Below are 21,968 nucleotides of genomic sequence, written 5' to 3'. Positions count from 1 at the left end.
TGAGTAATAGACTTCATGCTCCAAGTTTTCTTCTATCTGAAGATTTTTGATTCTGGTCGGTTCTAGATAAGCTAGCGTAATTTGTACCCAATTGTTAATAGGGTAAAAAAAACCCATAAAATTCACCTCCATCATACAAACATGCCACCATGGTAAAAGTAAAACATGTTAAAATTAATTAATTTATTATAATAACAATGATTTTTTTTCCTTCAGTAAATACTAGTGTATGTAGTTCAAAGTACAACCAAAGAATTCCACTCTTGGTTATATCAGAATCTGCATAGGTTTAAAAGTAATATTGTGACAAATTTAAATTGCAGACCCAGAAAACAGTTATACCTACTAAACAATCATTGTCGGAAGTACCTGAAGTGGTGGAAGACTTTCTCTGCAATTTCCTCATCAAAATGGGAATGACCAGAACTCTTAACTGCTTTCAAAATGAATGGTAAAACATGCGTTTATGGCAGTTGAATATTTTATTTAGGATGGTGGTTCATGGATTAGGAAATGCATAGTGAAATTTAAGAGTAATGATTACATTGTTTCTATCTTACCATTTTGAAGCCTTTAGGATGGCTCAGTCATCTTTTAAACTGATTCAGTCATACAAATTATCTCTTTTTTTTCTTCTTCCCTCCTTCACGCCCCACCATAGTTACCTTGGGATTTTGCTTTTTAAAAAATATATTTCCATGTGAACTATTGATTATGAACAGAATATAAGCTGTATATAATTTTTGAATAGTTTTTCAAAAATATTGAGTGTGTTTAGGGCCTACCCCCTCACATTTGAAGTCATTCAAGCAATAACTGCATTGCTTTGGAAGTTGAATACTATTTTTAAGGCATGTAAGGCATACATTTAAAATGTATTTTTTTTAAAAGCCAGGGGGTTGTAGAATAGAGAGCTGTTTTTAAAAATTCTTCATAAATTTTATTTTACAATTTTCCTTGTGTTAGACTTTGTATTGTCATTGTTACTGGCTTATGTAACCTTATTTAAATTATTGATTATAGAACTTTCAATTGTCCTTACATTTCAAATTAGACAACTATTTTTGAAAGTCTCATCAAAATTCAAGAGCTTCCTTTTAATAGCTTAACAGTTGTAAAATCCAGCCGCCATCATCTTATTTTTATCCTTTGGAAAGAATACTACCAGTCACATTTCTAGCATCTTAAAATTCCCGAGGAGAATATGAAATTCAATCTGGTATTTAAACCTGATATGTTGTAGTCATTAGCATATTATTGAAAGAGGGATGATTAATGGGATGTATAGATACACATAGAAGGTGGTATTGTCTTCAATACTTGCCTTATTATATGGGGTAGCTTTCATTATCTGTTAATTTAGCTCAAGTGTGCTTAGGAAAGGGTTTGTTTTTTTTTCTCATTTCATTGACTTATTCCCATTAAGATGAAGCAGAGCCATTAATTAAAATGTTTCACTTATTGATATTGGTGAATTGAATGGGCCAGCAATGTTACACTGATAGTGTTTTATTAACATCCTATTTTGACTTCTGCCATTTCCCTAATTCGCCCCTCGTTGTTCCCCTACTACTTTTTTTTATTTTTGGCCATGTTATTCCTTATGCCAGGAATGTTTCTTTGCATCTTTCTTACAATCTATATCTAGTGAAACCTTTTTATTTTCTGAAAAGCCAAGGGCCCCTCCTGTATGAGTTATTCTCCTCAGCTAGGGGTAATAGCTTCCCTTTTTTGGTGGGACAGTGAGGGTTAAGTGATTTGCCCAGGGTCACACAGCTAGTAAGTGTGAAGTGTCTGAGGCCGGATTTGAACTCAGGTCCTCAAATCCAGGGCCAGTGCTTTATCCACTGTGCCACCTAGCTGCCCCCAGAGAAATCTTTTCTTTATTAGATCTCTCACAGAACTTAGTTTATTATATATACATGTATATTTTAACTTGTATCTATCATCTCTCCTTAATTAGAGTTTAAGGTCTTTGAGGGTAAAAATATTGTTTTTGTATCTCCACCTGTCCCACCCCCAACTCCATGTGCTTAATATTGTAGAGAAGACATAATGTTTAATGGGGGAAATATTAGGGTTTTCCATTAAAAATGGGACCTCTGTGAGAGTTCTTTTTATTGAGAGAGAGGTAATGTGGTGTGTTGGAAATAGCTCTGGTTGTGGCTTTGAACCCCACCTGACCACTTAGATAGTGTACCTTTACATAAGTTAATTAACTTTTCTGGTACTCACATGATTGTACAGTGTTAGAGCTACAAAGGACCGTAAAGAGCCAGTGTAAAGGCCTTTTTAAGAAACATTAAGAGTTAGAAGCCAGAACAGGGTGAGTGACTTATATTCAGGTGCCTCATCTGTAAAATGAGGACAATGAACTAGGCCTTTCCTAAGGGTCTTTTTAGTGCCATATAGTCAGTTGATAATTCTCTATAGACATCCTTAGATTGTTTTAAAAATACACAGGAAAATACATTCACAAATTCATTTAAATGATTATTTTTAATATAAATGTATTGAAAGATGATTATCATAAAATTCTTCATTGTTAAGAAAAGACAGATTTGAGAGCACATTTGAGGATAAGTTTCAATTCTTAGCCATAAGTATAAAATTTAAAGAAAACTTCATACTTCAAAAATTTCTTTGAATTTATCAATATTCTCCTTAGAGTTTATATTTTGCATTATTAAATGAACACATCAGGGCAGCTGGGTGCCGCAATGGATAAAGCACTGGCCCTGGATTCAGGAGGACCTGAGTTCAAATCTGACCTCAGACACTTGATACTTACTAACTGTGTGACTCTGGGCAAGTCACTTAACCCTCATTGCCCTGCCCCCCCCAAAATTAACACATCACCAAAATAAGTTATATTTCTATTTACAGAATTTTTAGAGAGCAAATTGTAGCATTATGTAACATCAGTAAAATCCTTATAAAGCATCTTTACTTACATAGTGTTTTTTAAAAACAGTATAGGTTAAATCATTGTTGTTGCCAGCTTTATAATAGGACTCTGGTATTTCAAAACTCTATAACAATAAAGAAATTTTATTTTGTTCTTATAGCATAGTTATAAAAAAATTTAAAAAGAAGAAACACTTCAGGTATAGTCCTGAGAGGCATTCAAAACCATCCAGGAAATTTGGGAGAATCATGCCTTTCTCTCTGATGTGAAAAATCCCTGGGAAACAGGGTTCTTCCTTTCCCTTCCTTTTGTATTCTCAGGGAGAGGAAGTGTTTAGAATTTGATCTTGAGGTTGTCATGATGAGTTTATCCATACCTTCAGAAATTCAGAATTGCACCTAACTGACAATATTTCATCTTCTGAATTATGTGTAGGATCAAAATACACAAAGAAGAAAATATGATAAAAATGACATGTTCTTTTGAAGAACTTTATCAATTGAAATAAATACAAAATTTGTATCTGATATTCAATTCACCAACTATTTTTGAGTGCCTACAATGTGCAAACTGCTGGGAGTGCAAAGACAGAAAACAAAATTGGTCATTCCCTCAAGGAGTTTATAATCCAGTGGGGTAGGGTATGGCAATCAAATGTAAATAGACAGGTAAAATTAAGATTGTTTGAACAGGGAGAGAACATTAACAAGTAGGGGCTTCAAGGGAGGTTTCACCCAGGAGATGACCCATGAGTTTGGCCTTGAAGAAAAGATGGATGCTGATAGGCAGAGATGAAGGTATGTGTTTCCAGCATTGGAAATAATTTGTGCTCTGACAGGGGAAGTGGAATGTCAGCAAGGGGAAACAGCTAGGTAGTTACCTATTTTGGCTAGAATGTAGATTGTAAAGGAAAGAAGTATGGAATAAGGCTAGAAAGAGATATTGAAGCCAGATTTTTTAAATGCCAGGCAGAAGAGATTTTATTTTATGTTAGAGGCAATATGGAGCCACTGAAAAATTTTTGAACAACTGAGCTATTTGGGTCAGACTTGTGCCAAGCAAAGATTATTTTGACAGCAGCTATATGGAACTGTTATTAGAGTTTTAAAATCATGAATAAAAATATGAATAGTAAAAAATCAAATGGAAAAATTAGACATTCCAAAAAAAGTCAGTGACTTCTGTAGCAAGGATGCCCTTTTGGAAGGGTAAATGACCTTTAAAAGAATTATCTAGGTACAGAGAAATGGCTTTTGCTTCTGAGCATTCAGCTTATCGTGAGTCAAATCTCACATGATTCTAGGGTCTGGCCACTGCTTCCTTGGACATGGGCTAACCAATTATAACCTTAGGGGCCATATCCTGGCTTCTTCCTCTAGTTGAGGATAATCATGGTAGGCCATAGATGTCAGGAGGAAATCTACCTGGGAAATTGTGGACAAGTCAGATCTCTTAAATCATTCACCTTGTATTTATAGAATGATAGGACAAATTTAGAAGCACCAACAGCTCATCTTTGGCTCTCTTTACTGTAAATCCCTCCTTTGCCCCTCCTTTCAGAAGTATAAATGCACTCTCTAGAGCAATAACTATATGTTATGTCTTCTCCTGATAGATTGTCTTTATTCTTCTTCCTTGTGCTAACAAAAATTTTTACAATAGAATATAAAGTTATTTCTTTTGGTAGATAGAAACATTGATATTCTATATTCTAATAACATTAAAATTATTCCAGGGAATAGGATGGAGGGAAATAATTATGATGATTGATTAGAATGGCAAAACGTATGGTACTTACTTTGCTGGGCTAATATGAAGGAAATTCTTTGTCAAGTTTAAGGTACTATATACAGGTAATGATGAACAGGATACTATCAGAAAAACCTAGAAAGACCCACATGAACTGAAGCAGAGTGAAATGTACTGTATACAAAGTAACAGCAATAGTGTAAGATGATCTGCTGGGAAGCATGTGGTTATTGTCAGTAAGGCAATGATCCAGTATAACCCTGAGGGACTTATGAAAATTGCAATCCATCTACAGAGAAAGAAGTGACAGTATCTGAAAACAGATGGCAACAAATTAAAAATTTTTTTTTGTTTTTGACAATTCCTTAATCAGAAGTTTTGTTTTTTGACTGTTTTCTCTCACAACCTAGCTTATGACTGCTCATGTATAACTTATTGGAATTGCTTGAGTTCTTGTGGGTGGAGGGTGGGAAGGGAGGGAAGAAGAGAAGTTGGAACACAAAGTTTTAAAAAAAATTGATGTCAAAATTTGTTTTTACATATATTTTGGAAAATAAAATTCTATTCTATACAGAGGGAAAAAATATTCCAAAATTGGAATTCTGTTGCTGTGTTTACCACATATCTTAATTTCCATTCCATAGTTTAGTGGTTGTATTTAATTTAATATTTAAATAAATAAACTTAGTAGCTTAGTTATAATGTATTTGTGTCACACCATTCCAAAAACTACTGAATGGGATTGTAAAGTAATTTGAAAACCAGTTTTTCAACCCTCAATAGAATATGGTTTAAGCCACCCAGTAATGTTTTAACCAGTAGAATCAAAGATTATAGATATATCTCTTGTTTCTCCATTCCTTTCTTCTCCTCTCCTTTCACTTGAATATTGCAGCATTTCTTGAAAATATAAGACATGATTGCAAAATGATATGTATGTTTTTCTTAGAATATGACATCATGCAGAAATTATTTTTTTCTGATAGGTATTTTATAAATTGTTAAGTAATTTGGTATACCAGTTATTTTAAATCTTATAAAATGAGATATTAACACAGGGAAGGCTACCAGATGACAGTAGTGGTGAGGGTGACCATTATGATAATAATGAATACTTCCGTAACTTTATATGAAATGTTTTATGTATATTAAGTCAACCACAAATGTAATATGATACCAGCTGATAACATTTTCTTCATCATAAGCATGATTTAAAGTTAGTAGAATAAAATTATATAAGATATTTTTATTTTATTAATTTTCCTAGGTATGAGTTAATACAGAAGGGTTCATTTAAACCTCCAGATGTTGGATTTGTTCCAGATGTATACACTCAGAATATGCTTTTGGACAGTGAGAACAAAAATTTGAAGAAGGATTTGAAGCACTATAAGGATGCAGCTGAGTATGTTAATTTACATTTAGTGATCTTATTTTATATTGGGACGAATAAAAAAACTAATAGAGGTTACTACATGGAGAAAAGTTTTACTGTAAGTAAGTTTTACATTTGTCTGTAAAACTAAAATATATGGGGCAGCTAGGTGGTGCAGTGGATAAAGCACCGGCCCTGGATTCAGAAGTACCCAAGTTCAAAAAATCCAGCCTCAGACACTTGACACTAGCTTTGCGACTCTGGGCAAGTCACTTAACCCCCATTGCCCCGCAAAAACAAAAACAAAACAATAACAACCCCTCCTCAAAAACCCTAAAATATATTCAGTTGAAGTCAGAGTTGAATCACTTACAGTATCTAACTACTGGTTGAACATCAAAGCATTATGTGTATCATCAGAGTTGGAACTCTGTGATCCAGCATCAGATGCAGGGGATAGTGGAAGAGAGGGCTAGTTCATGAAACAAAATTCTTGAACAAGTTTTCATGCTTTGTAGTTTTCCTCCTAAGAAGATAGTGCCAATTAGCTATTTTTATCACTGTTCCCAGAGAATAGAAACAATAATAGGGGGAAGGAAGATTTAACCTGGTAGGCAAATTTTAGGCTTTGAAACACTCTTAAAGTAAATGTGTGCCTTCTAAACCCTAGCTTTTTAAACTGTAGGTTCAACTCCATATGGGGTTATGTAACAATGTGGGGGTTGCAAAAAATTTGGCAACAGTAAAAAGTTATATATACTTATTTTATATACTTATATATCCAGGGTCAGGTAAAAATTTCTCAGGTGAAAAGGAGTTGGGAGTGGAAAAAATTTACGAAGCACTGGTCTAAACCCTCTACTGTGTATGCATCCATAAAACTGAAGTAGCAACATGGGACCAAATACAAATAAACAAGTAGATGGAGGACTGTATGATTAGAAATGTATGTGCAACCAGGATTCTGGGTCAGTATGTTAATTGATTACTGAATCACTCTTCAGACGATCAATTCCTACTAGTCACCTTTAAATCCCAAAGGAGACTATTTCTATAACTATTGTTTTCTATTTAATTTCATTCAGCAAATAATTTATTAAAGCCAGCTCTGCAGAAGACACAGTGTTGGGCACTGGAGATGCAAGAGAAAAGTGACATGTATAGATTGGAGGCATATAAGACTTCGTGAAATCTTTTCCTGTGGCAAGAGAAACAATTCCTTATTGTAGTGATGAGGAAACATTTACAATCTGTTTCTTTTCAATATATGGCTGTGGGTCAAAAACTAAGTGACATAGTCATCTATTCAGCTTGTTATGCATCTGCTGTAGGTGATTTATATAGTTCATGAGTCCTGTACTGTCTATGGCTACAAGTATACATGGCTGTATAAGAGTGAAATGTGACTAAAACTATAGTCCTCTGTTCTCAGTAACTTTTAAAAAGTAAATTACAGCATCTGCCTTTATGTTTATTCTGAATTTTTATTGTTGCTTAATGAATGTGCTGGGAGCTCAACAACATATTTTTCATAGAATGGTGCCCAGTGTAGTGTTCTAACAACCTGATTTCCTTTCCCCTATTGCTTATATTTGCTAATTTTTCTTTTTGGATAGATGTATCTTCTCCATGAAAAGAGTTCTGCCACAGTGACATTAAATAATCATTGTTGCTCAGTTGAATATTATAGCTAATAACTATAATCAAAATGATAAACCATTTCCCTTGTAAATTATTAATTTCATGTTAAAAACAACCATGATTAAAGCAGGTATCATTCAAATAAATAATTATATGAGAGTCTGGCTCTTACATTTTTGTTTACTAATGTTTAAAATTATAACTTAAAAGTATTGCTTTCATAGGCATCACTCATTTTAACTAAACTCATATTTTATAGAATTTTAAGCATGCCAGATTGAATACTTTTGGTTATTGTCAGAGTTGGTTCTCTGTGATCCAGAATTCAGTGTATAGGATAGCATAGTAGAGTGCTGGAGCAAAATTATTTTAAAAGTTTGACCACATTTTTACAAATTGGAGATATTCTTCCTAGGAAGATAGTTGTTAAGTCATTTTTCAGTTGTGGCTGACTCTCTATGATCTGATTTGGAGTTTTCTTGGAGGAGATACTGGAGTGATTTGCCATTTCCTTCTCCAGCCCATTTTATAGATGAGTAAACTGAGGTAAACAGGGACTTGCCCAGGGTCACATAGCTAGTAAGTGCTTGAGGCCAGATTTGACCTTAGGAAGTTGAGTCTTCCTTATTTCAGGCCTTGCATTCTATCTACTGTGTCTCTAGAAAGATGGTGATGATTTGCAATTTTTAGCTTTGACCCAAAGAATTGTGGGGAGGAGGGAGCTTGTCCCTAGTAAAGGGATTTTAAAATTTGAGGCACTCCTAAAATAAATTTGCTCCTTCCACAAAATAACATAATAAGGTGAATGTGGAACCATCTAGAATCAGATATTACAGGTTCAAATCCCTACCTTGTCATTTGCTACCCATGTGATTTCATTTCCCTCTTTTATAAAAGAAAGATGTTAGACTCTTCTGGATTTAAATTTTGAGACCGTGTTACTAAATCTGCAACTATAAACCTAAAGAACTTTTAGGGTGGAGACTATTACAATATAACTGCCTGTTGGTGAAGTATGATTCACCAGTCCTACATCATGAGATATTTCCCAAACATCCCAGGCCTGGATGACAGTTACTGCAGAAGCCTGAAAATGGGAGATAGTGTGTCATGCATGAGGAACAGTGTGAGAATTAAACAAGGCTGGAAACTGAGGTTGAGACCAGGTTGTTAAGGGCTTTAAAAAACTAAAGAGAGGAACTCATATATTACAGGAAATAGAGTGTATTCAGTAGAGAAGTGAGATGGTGATCCTCACACTTTAGGAAAATCACTTTGGGAGCAATTGTGGAGGTTAGGTTGGAAGGGAGAGATGCAGTGGGAAGCCAATTAGGAGTCTGTTGTAATAAGCCAGGAGAGAGGTGATGAAGGCCTAAAATAGGGTGGTGGCCATGTCACCAGAGAGAAGGTAAGAATGTTAGAGGTATTGTATCAGTAGAAACAGATTTGGCAATTGATTGGGTTTCAGGCAAGGGAAGATGAAGTCAAGGACAATGCCAAGGTTGTGAACTTGGGTGATTGGAAGCATAGTAGCAATTCCCACCCCCCCCCCCCGGGGCATTGAGGGTTAAGTGACTTGCCCAGGGTCACACAGCTAGTAAGTGTCAAGTGTCTGAGGCTGGATTTGAACTCAGGTCTTCCCGAATTCAGGGCCAATGCTTTATCCAGTGCACCACTTAGCTGCCCCTCATAGTAGCATTTTTGAAAGAAATATGATAGTTCAAAAGAATGGGTTTGGGGGAATATATGGCTTCAGTTTTAGACATTTTGAGTTTGAGATGCCTGTATAGCTTATCCAGTTTTGAGATGTCAGAAAGTTGGTGACTAGACTTTAGAAGGTAGAATAAATAGTATATATATATATATATATATATATATATATATATATATATATATATATGTATATATATATATATATATATATATATATATATATAGAGAGAGAGAGAGAGAGAGAGAGAGAGAGAGAGAGATCTAGGGATCATTTACATAGACATGAAAATTTAACCCATGGGATCTAGTGAGATAGTACAACAGAGATTCTGGATCTTTCTTTGGGTTGAGGACCCCTTTCATAGTCTGGTGAATTCTATGGATCTTCACAGAATGATTATTTTAAATGCATAAAATAAAATACATAGGATTACAAAGGAAATAAAATATTTTGAAATATAGTTATCCAAATATTTTAAAACAAATTGATGGACCCCAAATTAAGAACCTTTCATATAGAGGGAAGAGAGAATAATACCCAGGACAGAGCCTTGGGGAACAACAAAGATGGGGGGGTGATATAGATGATGAGCTAGCAATGGAAACAGAAAAGGAACTGTCAGGAGGAGAACTGAGAGAGAACAATATCATAAGAACCCAAGGAAAAGAGAGTATCCAGGAGAAAATGATGGTAACAATGTGAAATTCCCCAGAAAGTTTGAGAATGATGAAAGATTGAGAAAAGAGCAGCATATTTGGCAATTAAGAGATTATTAGTGTCAAGATGGCTGTCTGAATGGAAGTCAGGCTGCCCAGCTCCCACAGACTTACTTGAGTAAAACCCTGAAATTAGTTCCATATTAAATAATGATCAGTAAATGCAATGATCATCTCTAATGAGATCTCCCACCCCCGAGTCAGCCCATGGGCAGTAAAAATGGGATACCCTCAAACAAAGCAAGTTCCAGTGTGACCAGATACAGGGCCTGGGAAGCCTGTGAGACTGTTTGTAATGGAAACAGCGAGAGTAGCAGTTGTTCGGCTGCTGAGTCGTGTTTGACTCTTCATGACCCTGTGGACCACACCATCTATGGTGTTTTCTTGGCAAAGACACTGGGATGGTTTGCTGTTTCCTTTTCCATTTTGTCTCCATTTTATAGATGAGGAACTGAGGCCAAAGGCGGGGCTAGTGACTTTCCCAGGGTTACACTGCTAGGAAGCGTGTGAGGCCAGATATGAATTCAGATGCTCCTGATTCCAGGCTGGGGGCTCTATTCACTACACCAGCTAGATGCCCCTAACAAGTGTAGAGGGATCCTCTAAGAAAGCCCTGGAGGAGGGACAGGGGGCAGCAACTAGTTTACTGCCTCAACTTGGACCTGCAATACTCAGAAGGGAACTGAGGCTCAGGAGCTCTGAGGTTCTTAATACTTTATCCTGAATCTTAGAGAAGGCCCTAAAGATTCAGTGCTCTTAACCGCAGGGATCTTGGCATTCAGGAGGCAGAAATTACTACAAGAATAGAAAAGGCCTAGGATGAGGCTAAGCAGGGATGACCACATCACCTACACACCTAAAAGCTCAGGACAGGGAAGAAGAGCCTGACACAAAGTCCCAATTCAGGATCTAAAGCTGGAGAGATGAATAAATGAAAGAAAATACTAACCAATATTAAAAATTATCTAAAATACTTACTCCCTAACAATCTCAAGCAGAGACTCAACTGGAAAAACAAATTTTCCATAAGGACTATATGAATATCTAGAAGAAATAAAGCAAGAGATTAAAAATTCAATAAAAGCTCTTGGGGAAAAATAGGACAAATGTCATAAAAGGGAAACTGGTAATATAATCTAAAAAATGGAATCCTTGAAAATTAGAATACATCAAATAGAAGTCAGTGATCAAGTGAGAAAGCAAGACATTAGAAAAAAATAAAAATATTGAAAAATGAAAGAAAAGGTGATAAATCATATATTTATAAAAACCTGAAACATTCTGAAAACCATAATAAAAAGCCTAGATAGAATATTTCAAAAAAGTATGAATGAAAATTGCATAGATCTGTTAGAACCAGAGGGCAAAATAATTAAAGAATCCACCAATTCTCTTCAAAAAGGAAACCTAAAAGAAGTCTTTACAATTTCATAGCTAAAATTTAGAGCTCCCACATCAAAGTATAAATATTTCAAAAATCCAGAAGCAGGAATTCTAGTCCCAAGAGACTGTAGTCAGGATCACTCAAGACCTGGCAAATTCTAATGAAAATGAGAGGTGGTGAAATATGATATTCCAAAAGACAAAAAAGAGACTTAGGCAACCAATAACAATTTACCCTTGCAATCCTGAGCATAATCTAAAAGGGGGGAAAAGCATCTTTAATGGAATTGAGGACTTTCAAATGTTTGTAATGAAAAGACAACAGATGAGAAAGCTAAAAAGGTAAATTTATTTGATGAATTGGAAGGAATTGTATGATGATGTGGTGTTAAATTCTGGTGGCAGAGAAGAAACGAGGGTCCTTTAAGAACCTTCATGAATTTAAACGGTATTAAATGAGTTAAAGAAGAAAAGGAGATGATATTCAGGGCTGATTGGTCCTAATCTGAGAGTTTGGAGAGCAGAAAGTGAAGGGAGATCAAAAGGAAGCTTATGGCAGTGTAGAATGGAGGAATGGGGGTGGAACTTTCTATTTCTCATCATCGGGATGTGTGAGAAGACTCGGGAGACCTGGAGGAAAACTGGGGGAGTGGGCATCAGGTGAACTTCACTCACCTGAAACAGACAGAGGATAGTTGAAAAAAACAAACATACACATACTTAGTATAGAAATAAATCAGGCTTAACAGGGAAACAAGGGAGCATACTACCAGGCAGGGAATAGCCACAAGCAATACAGGCTTCCTAATCTTGAGCTGTGCATTGGACAATTGGGGAATGGCTAAGTTACTTATAAAGTATGAGTATAATGAGATATTATTTAGCTGTCAGAGTGTCCTGTGTAGCATGAATTGATGCCGAGTAAAGTGAGTGGAACCCCACAAACATCTTATACAAGGACACCTATGTTATAAAGAAAGAACACTGAAAGACTCAAGAAGTCAGATCAATGCAGTGACCACCATGTCTGCGGAAGACCCATGGTAAAGCATGTTAACCACCTTCTGACAGAGAGGTCATAGATACAAGGGGCAGAAGCATGCATATATGTATATGTATGTTTATTTTAGAGCAAAGGGTTTGAAATGGAGATTTATAGTTTACTATAGGAAACTTCACTTTGTGTTCTGTCTATGAGGCAATTTTCTGGTGTTTAAGTTCAGGATAAAAAGTAAATTTAATAAAAACAATTTAAAAAGATCATTTTTAACTTTGAACAGAGAAGTTTCAGTTTAGTGATTGAAAGCCATATTATAATGGACAGAAAATTGATTGAAGGTAAAGGAAGTGAAGGTAAATGATACTGAATATTTGTATCTGAGTTTAACTGTTATATGAGGAGAAATAAAGGGTAAGTTGAAAGGATGATAAGGTCTACGGAAGGTTTTTTTACCCTCCCCCTCCTCCCCGCAGAATGGGAAAGACTAGGAGTTTTTGCATGTAGCAGGGAAAATCTCAGTAGTTTGGGAGAGGTTGTAGATTGTGGGAGGAGGGAAGATGATTGTGGGGACAATTTCCTGGAGAAGATGACAGGGCATGGCTCAAGTGTACATGTAGAGGAGTTGGCCTTGGTGAATAAAAGGGTCAGTCACCTTTTCCTGAGACTGGGATAAAGGAATAAAGATATTTTTAGCTCTTCTGGGTTTCAGTTTCCTCATTTGTAAAATGGGAGGGTTATATTATAAGTAGCTACAGTCCCTTTCCACTTTAGTTTCTTTGGAAGCCTTTATATCCTATGACTTAGCTGTGTGACTATAAACAAATCAGTTGATCTGTCTGGATCTCACCTTCCTCATCTGTAAAAATCAGGATTTGGGACTAGAAAATCTCTTAACGTCTCTTTCAATTATAACATCCTCTGAGTCTGTGTTTGTTTTAATACTGTAGATACCTATAATTTCATCAGTGTGAATATGCTTATTGATGCTGATTGAACTCCCAATGCACCTTAATAAATGGTCATCTTGAATTACTATCATTGAAAAAAAAAAGTCACTTAATGGCTAACTTTGTTAGGTTGGGCTTTTGTTGAACCTTGATAGTTTTTTTTTTTTTGTCAATTTCAAATACATTTATTTTAGGACAGAATGGTAGTAGAATAATTATAAAATGAAAGAAGTCTAAAAAATGCCCTAACTTTTCATAAAGCAAATAGATAAACTACTATGGAAAACTGTTAAAAATAAAAAGCATCGGCCCTCGGGAGCAGCTAGGTGGCGCAGTGGATATAGCACCGGCCTTGGATTCGGGAGGACCTGAGTTCAAATCAGGCCTCAGATGCTTAACACTAGCTGTGTGACCCAGGGCAAGTCACTTAACCCCCATTCTCCCCCCCCCAAAAAAAAGAGGATCAGCCCTTTTTTAGAGGAAAAAAAATCCCATCGTAATAATGCTGTTAAAATAATCAGTTGGTTTTAAGCCTCCTTGAAGCATAATGGCCCCTTAACTGGTTCCTCCCTTAACATATTTGCAGAGTTTAATTTTAGACAGAAAGTTCAATCACAGTTGCTTGAATCCCCAGTTAGGAAAATTCCTAACAGTTAGGTAGAGGGTGGGCTCTCTTCCTTAATTTAAATTTATATCTATTTTGGTTCACTTCTAGCCTCTTAGTGATTGAAGAAAAATTCAATATCCTATAAAATTCAGGTTCCTGCAAGTATTTGATAACCAAAGGATCACATTATAGTATTAATAGATGGAAAAGGGGAGAGTCAGCTGAAGAAAAGAGCAAACCTTTTCTCTGGTTTGAGTCAAAGACCCTCCTCTCCTCATTCTTGTTTAGGGCTTATTTGATTTTTTTTCCTTTAGTTTTAAAGCGTACCGTTCCTATTATTAGGTGAGTTTGAAATTCCAATCAATAGAAGTACCCTTGTAGCGGCAGAGATTCATTGGAAAATTTTCAAATGCCTCTTGCAATAGGAACCCAGAAGAAATTTGCCTGATCTTTAAAGGTATTGCCTATGGTACAGAATCCTTTAGGAAAATTTTGGTCTGACCTGTGGAGACAGGGAAGCTTAGAAAACTTTTTTTCTAGACCCCAGTTGGATGAACTTATGCAATGAATGAATCATGGAAGAGTTTTCACCCGGGTGACTTCCAGTTGGTCCTTGGCCCTAGTTCCCCTGATCATAGCTCCATGTGAGCTGGGTAGCTGTGTAGGACTCTACTTTGTTTTTTGAAATGGGAAGCTTGATTTCTGTTCCTTTTAAGTTAATTAATGATTAAACCAATATGTTTATATGCATCTGGAGTGGAGGCCACTTTGGCGAGGAGGAGAAGGCTATGTACATCAGCACCCCTTCCCCTCCAAACCAGTGACTGAGCCCATAATGCAGGCTTAGGGTGAAGACCCCATGCCCCTAGCTTCCCGGTGCCAGTATACCAGTGTTACTACAGGACAAGCCTCACAATAAATCATTTTGTTTATGACCTGAAAGGTGACTTGTAGTCAACCCAAGGTACCTGGTTTAATGGATCGTATATGTGGGGAGAAGCCCACATGATCAGAGAATATTCTAAGAAATGAGGTTTTCCTTCTGAAATGTGCGGTTTGATTTTCTTTGCCTCTTCTTTTTCTTTATTGCTTTGGGGTTAGTCAAGGCCATTTTCTAAGCAAAAAGATTGACAGTAGTACATTGGGAAATTATATTGGGTTGTGAAATTGTTCATCATGTGTTTCTAAGTATGGAAGAATGTGAATTAACATAGTTGATTATGAATTGTACCGCATAGATTTTTCCTGAAATTTTGGTACAAGACAGTTGAAAAAGCCTTTCAAAATGGATAATACAGAACCTCCTATTTATAATTTGGAAGTATGACCTTTGCCAAACACATTTCAACAAATTTCTAGAGGAGATAGCAAATATCAAAACTGGGAGGGAGTCGAGGTGGGGGGTGGAATGATATAAGGGTAAAGTTGATTGATTTACTCAATCAAATCACCATATCCCACTTAAAGTAAATGATAGGATGCCCAATCAAGCAAACTTGGTCACAGGCTTTAGACTGAGTGCAAAATGCCCTGGGAACTAGAGTGATATTTCACAGGGATCCTATTTGGATAGCCCTAAGAAACTTGATCATGCATTAGGATTTATTTATAAATTATCAAGCTAGTTCAGAATTAGTCATTCCAGAGGACAAAGAAAGCTCAGTATTCAAGGAAATGAATTATCAGGAAGAACTGCTGAGGAAGGAGGAAGAGTAGAGATATCAGCTTGGCTGTGGCTTAGATCTACTTCCCTATGCCCTGTCTTTGGTTAAAGAAAGATCTTATAAGCTAGAAAAGTCTGGAGAATATCAGAATTCTCAGTTTCCTAATGGGATCCCTGGATCAGCTGATGGCAATGTTTGCATTGAGACCCCTAAGGCATCTGGAAAATAGACTACACCAGGCCTGAGAGCAACTATCTGAGCCCAAAGGGGAGAAAAGGAATTCTGTTAAACCATGTTTGTGAGTTACCTTTTGACCTGATTTCCCTAAACCTGAGGCCAGTTTTTCCTGAACTCTGTAGGTATTTGTGGACGAGCATGTCCAAAATTTTGGGAGCTTGTTTTGTACTAACTGCTCTTGCTTGTACCACTTTAACAAATACCCCTTACTGGGGGCAGCTAGGTGGCGCAGTGGATAGAGCACTGGTCCTGGAGTCAGGAGGACCTGAGTTCAAATCCGGCTTCAGTCACTTACACTTACTAGCTGTGTGACCCTAGGCAAGTCACTTAACCCCAATAGCCTCACCAAAACAAAACAAAAAAACAACCAAATACCCCTTACTGAAAGCTGCTTAGGCCTGGCTGACCAAAATGTATCTCAGTTTATAAATTCTTCAGGGGTACCCATGGAGCCCTGAAGGAAAGTAGTAACCAAGTGCTGAGGACCTAATTCAGCAATGGCAGGAGTTGGGCTAAGTGCCTCAGAGCATTTATTGTTCTGTTATATGTGTTTTCTGTGTTAAATCTCTTTTTTTGGGTATGTTTACATGTTATCTGAAATTTGAATTGTCAGAAATTCACGTGGGTTGTTGTCATAAAACTCTACCCTATTGGTTGTTAGAGCTTCAGTGCTCCAGATTTATGCCTAATGCTACATCGTGTTACTACTCTGCAATTTGTTCAGATCCCAGACATATACTTAAAGGTCATGTTTCATTGTTAGGCACCCCCACCCCCAAAGATAATGAAAGATTATTTGTCCATTTAATTTCGGTTTTCTGCTGCTTTGATGAAGATGAGGATATGGGGCAAGGAAAATATTCTCTGAGACAGAGTCCACAGTGGTCATTGGTAGGGAAATAGATTTATTGAAAGTTGTACTGTTATTTGAACTTCTTACTCTAGATGAGTATCTTTTACTTTTCACTGGATTTTGGTAGCTTTTTGGTTTTTCTCCACTTTATTTACATTATTTCTTAGAAAAATTTTAGAAACATAGAAATATTGTATTTGGTTGATAAAAATGAGAAAACCAAATATCAGTTTGCTTCCTCAAAATGTAAGAAGGAAATTCATTAGGTATAATGGCTATATGACCCAAGGTATAAAGGTCATAGCTTTATGACCTTCAGCTTCTTCCTTAAAGGCCTATGATGCTGTGTGGTTTTTAGTCATGAAATGCCACAGTTTCCAAAGAATTAATTTGCAAGTTATTCAAAGGGCAGTAAAGAAGCACCTGGTGATTTGAATAGGCTATTATATACGATCCATTAAAATTATACAATTATCAAATAAGATAGTATATAAAACTTAACACACTATATAAATGTTAGCTGTTTCTGTTGTTTTGATTGTGTAGGAGAAATGAAAGTATCCTAGTATAAAAGAAATATATTTCTAGCGATAGGCCTGTCATGTAATGAGATCAAGCTAACAATGCAATGTGAAAAGATCCAGAGGAATAATGGCTATCTCTCCTTTAGAGCATTTATGGGAAGATGTGGATAAATGGTTATGTAGGATGAAGAAGTAAGATTGGATTGTTTTCTGCACTGTGAGAGGTAGTAGTCATATTGAGGAGATTTCCGATTAAGCAAATGCTCATGTGACTGATAGTACTTATCTTTTATCAGCATCTTCCTAAATTCTAAAAATTCCATGAACCAGGGAAACATAGTTTCTTTTTCATCCTTGATGAAAAAGGAAAAAAACGGGAGGTTTGAATCTTTCATTTAGAAAAACAAAGAAGAGGAATGATTTATCAAGAGGCATCGTAGTCCTTTTAGGTGAATACACTAAATGGTACCAGGATTGTTTTACACCTGTCTAAATAAAATGATATCCTACTCAAATTTGCTTGATTCATGGTATTTTAAGTATTATGTAAAGGAGAAAATTTGTATTTGAAATTTTAAATAATATCCAAACCCAGAGCTATCTCAAATAATTTAGGAATTACTTGAGCCTTTTTTTTCAGTCATGTCCAACTGTTCATGATCCCCCTTTGGAGTTTTGTTGGCAATGATACTTTAGGGGTTTTTTATTTTCTTCTCTAGCTCATTTTACAGATGAGGAAACTGAGGCAAACAGGGTCACATGTTAAGCCCAGGGTCACACAGTTAGTGTCTGATGCCAAATTTGAACCCATGAAGAGGAATCTTCCTGATTCCAAACCTGGCATTCTATTCACTGGGCCATCAAGTCGCCTTGCACCACCTTGGAATTACTTTGCTCTTGACTAAAGCCCTGATTTGAACATATACTGTTTGTGTGACCCTGGCCAAATCAGTTAAATTCTCAATGCCCTAGTCAGCTCTCTTTATTTTCCAGGGAATTGGAAGGCCAACAATGAACTAATCTTTAGTGGAACATGAAGAAGTATTTCACTGCTGTTTACAACCTTTGATTTGATGGTTTTTAACTAATGTTTAGTTTGTGCAGTAAAGATAGCTTCAGCATCTCAATCATTATATTCAGAGATTTTCCACCTGTATGATATGAGTGGGTGGGCAGGCTCTTGGGGACTGAGTGCCAGTGCATCATCAACAGGTGTTTTAAATGCTTTTATTTAGTCATTATCAGGTCAGAAAGATAAATTTAGATAAAATCACCACCTAATCATTAAATAATTGCTTAATTCTTTTTTTTTTTTTTTGGTGAGGTAATTGGGGTTAAGTGACTTGCCCAGGGTCACACAGCTAGTAAATGTTAAGTGTCTGAGGCCGGATTTGAACTCAGGTACTCCTGACTCCAGGGCCAGTGCTCTATCCACTGCGCCACCTAGCTGCCCCACTGCTTAATTCTAAAGAATGATCAGTGGTACCCTAGTCCAGCAAAGGACTCAACTGGAAACAATGTCACTGTTTGAGTTTAATTTAGAGGAACCAATGACATGTAGGAAGCTAAAACAGCTAAATTATGTAGGAACAGAGCTAAACTTCTTGCCCTGTGAAAGGAGGAAGAAGGAGTAATCAGCCAGTCAGCAGTAGGTTGAAAATCCTGTTATCATAGCATACTGCTTCTCCAAAGGCAGATGCTCTGATTGGCAAGAGGAGTACCATTGAGCACAAGTATTTGTATTATCCTTAAATGAGGGAATCATATGGTTCTATGCCCCCTGAAGCATAGTTTTTTATATTTAGTCTCTATATACTGTTTTCCTGTTAGAATGTAAACTCCTTGTGAGTAGAGATTGTTTTATTCATTATATTTTTATCCTGAGTCCATTACAGTGCTTGTTACATAGTATTAGATTAATAAATGTCTGTTGATCATTTGATGAAGAATCCAGTCCCCAATGTCTGTTTTCATAAGAGAATCAATCTAATTTAAAAATTGGAGCACAGGGTATATGATGTGTCTGATGCTCTATAAACAACTGTATGCAGTGGGTATCTTCAGAATACCTCAATGGGTCTTTACTTCAAAGCATCTTTTATTGTACAATTCTGTTTTTTTCCAGGCATCAGGCCACTCAGCCAAACCTATAGCTACTTCAGAGGAATCAGTATAAATGAAAATCTTATTTTCCACATCTCTTAAGACTCTCATATGCCAGCCATAGAGCTTAGAAGCTTAGTTCACGGGGAGGAGTTCCCAGGACCCTCATCCCTCAGAGTATCTCCAGTTGCTAGATTAATGCCTGCCAAGGTCCGTATGTGTGTATATCTGATAACAGGCAGAACTACGTATAAATCAAGAAAAACAGTGTTCCTCAAGAACTAGATCCTTATAGACAAGTGGCCCATTGGGTTAACAGAGGAGGCAAAATATTGGCCCTGGGAATGGAGGTCTTGGGTGCTAGCAACATCATAACCATGTTCATGAAGAGCACTAATACCTGATGGACCTAGGCAAGTACAATCTTGGATGTACTATTTCCATTTGATAGACTTGTTAGTAACTTGGTAAATGGGGGCCCTTAAAGTGCTCAGTTAGAGAATATTGGTGGTTCCCAATCCAAAGAGTCTGTTAAGATTCTGAACTTCATTTTTAGTCTGTAGGAGATGAGTCAGTAACTTATTTCTGCCTATATTTGGAACCATTTGAGTTCTCCCAAGAATGTATATTTATCTCAATTTAACTGTAGTGGCCAAGAACCTGAATTTTCTTAGAAATGATGTTCTCCTACTTGTTTCTCATAAGTCACAATTCAGTCTAGGGTCTCTTCTACCGTTGCCTAATTTGGTTCAGTTCATCATCAATATAATGTTGGATATCAATGCTGTGAGGAAGTGAAATTTCTTTCAGATTGCTACCCATCAAACTGTGGCAACATAAAGGAAAATTAAAATAATAATGAGAAAGTGAAAGTACATTGACTCCTTCCTAAGTAAAGGCAAACAGTTTCTAACTAGTTTTAGCCATTGGAATGAAGACATTCCTTGCATCAGTAAGTCCAGACTTGGAATTCGTGCTCCACCATATTTATGTCAAGGTCAAAAATAGCTGTGGAAATTAGCATCATGATTTTAATTTGCTTCTGTCTATATGTGTTATCAGTAGGGGAATGACCAGATGGAATAGAGACTCCTAAATGTAAGTTCCTAAAAGTAGGAACCTTACTGCCCTATTCCCTAATATCCTGATAAAATTTTACTAATATCCCCAAAGGGTGACCATTAGTCATTCTTTTCTTTTCTTTTCTTTTGTCTTTCTTTATTTTTTTTCAGGGTAATAAGGGTTAAGTGACTTGCCCAGGGTCACATAGCTTGTAAGTGTCAAGTGTCTGAGGCCGAATTTGAACTCAGGTTCTCCTGAATCCAGGGCTGGTGCTTTATCCACTGTCATTATTTTTTAGTGTATTCTATGTTTCAAGAACCACAGCCAAAACAATGTGTGAAAGAACACCATCACACCTTGCCCATTCAGCATGGCAGCAGACATTAGACTTGCTCTCATCATGCCTTTCACCATGCCTTCTTTGCATGGATGGTTCCTGGGGCTGCTTCAGTCTCCTGTGTATATTCCAACAACTGATCTGCACAGCCCTGCTTGGTGGCATGTTAGAAAGGCCCATAGCTAAAGCCCAATTAGGGCTATGCCCAAAAGGCAGATCCTAATTATACTTAAAGAAAGTTGGTCACAAGTGTGGGGATTTGGGGAAGGAGACATAAATCCAATCTGCCAAACTCATCTCTTTTTAAAAAAATTACTCTTTCCTTGCTTGCCTCTACTATGAACTCTAGAGGAGATTGATCTATATGAGACCCACAGAAATCTCTTTTATCCACCTAAAAGGAATAAAAGGTAATTCTGATGAAGCCTCCCATTGATTCAACTGACTTTGTAAAAGCAAATCATCTTTAAGCTTTCCCATCCGATAAAACCCTGCAATGGACACAAATTTTAAATTTTCTCCATTAGATGATAGCCATTGCTGGTGGCAGAGTATTGGGCCTGGAGTCAGGAAGACTTGATTTCAAATCCAGCCTTAGATCTTTACTAGTTATGTGACCCCGGTAAGTCAACCTCTGTTTGCTTCAGTTTCCTTCACTGTCAGAGTGGGGATAATAATAGCACCTACTTCCCAGGGTTGTTATGAGGTATCTAATGAGATAATAATTGCAAAGTCTTCAGTACATTGACACATAGTAAGCACTACATGGACGTTATTGCTGCTGCTGTTGTTATTATATCACTCATTGTTTAGATTTCTTCTCAATCACCCAAGTTCCTTAATACTGATGGCCTGTCCACTTTCTGACATTTTCACTCTGCTTCTTCTATTGAATATACTCCCTGTGAAGTTATATCTTGGTGAAGCTATGAATAGGGGAGCCCAGTGCTCTCTTACCAAATGCTATAGTTTTCACTTTTGAGTTTCCTTGCTTCTGGTTTCCTCCCTTATAGTTCTAATTTTAACTAGGTTTAACACATCTTCTAAAGAAATGTGATCTTGCTTTTCCTTTTTAGCCTATCAGTCCCCACGTTTATTAGCATTTTTTCTTTTCACTTTAATCTATCAGATCTTTTAATCTTTCATCT

At 36.6% G+C, this 21,968-nt stretch overlaps 1 protein-coding gene across 1 annotated transcript in view; it reads left to right on the top strand.

Annotated features, from left to right (window-relative positions):
- SPAG16 (sperm associated antigen 16) overlaps positions 1-21,968 on the top strand; it is a 1,175,972-nt gene that overhangs the window by 21,972 nt on the left and 1,132,032 nt on the right. The window contains exons 4-5 of the mRNA XM_043996008.1: positions 324-451; positions 5,925-6,062. Of these exons, the coding sequence (XP_043851943.1) occupies positions 324-451; positions 5,925-6,062 (266 nt within the window). The remainder of the gene's footprint in view (positions 1-323; positions 452-5,924; positions 6,063-21,968) is intronic.

This window comes from Dromiciops gliroides, chromosome 3 (genome assembly GCF_019393635.1).
Source record: "Dromiciops gliroides isolate mDroGli1 chromosome 3, mDroGli1.pri, whole genome shotgun sequence".
Taxonomy (NCBI): Eukaryota; Metazoa; Chordata; class Mammalia; order Microbiotheria; family Microbiotheriidae; genus Dromiciops; species Dromiciops gliroides.
The sequence above is the reverse complement of the archived record's forward strand: the minus strand, read 5'-3'. Positions and strand labels throughout refer to the sequence as shown.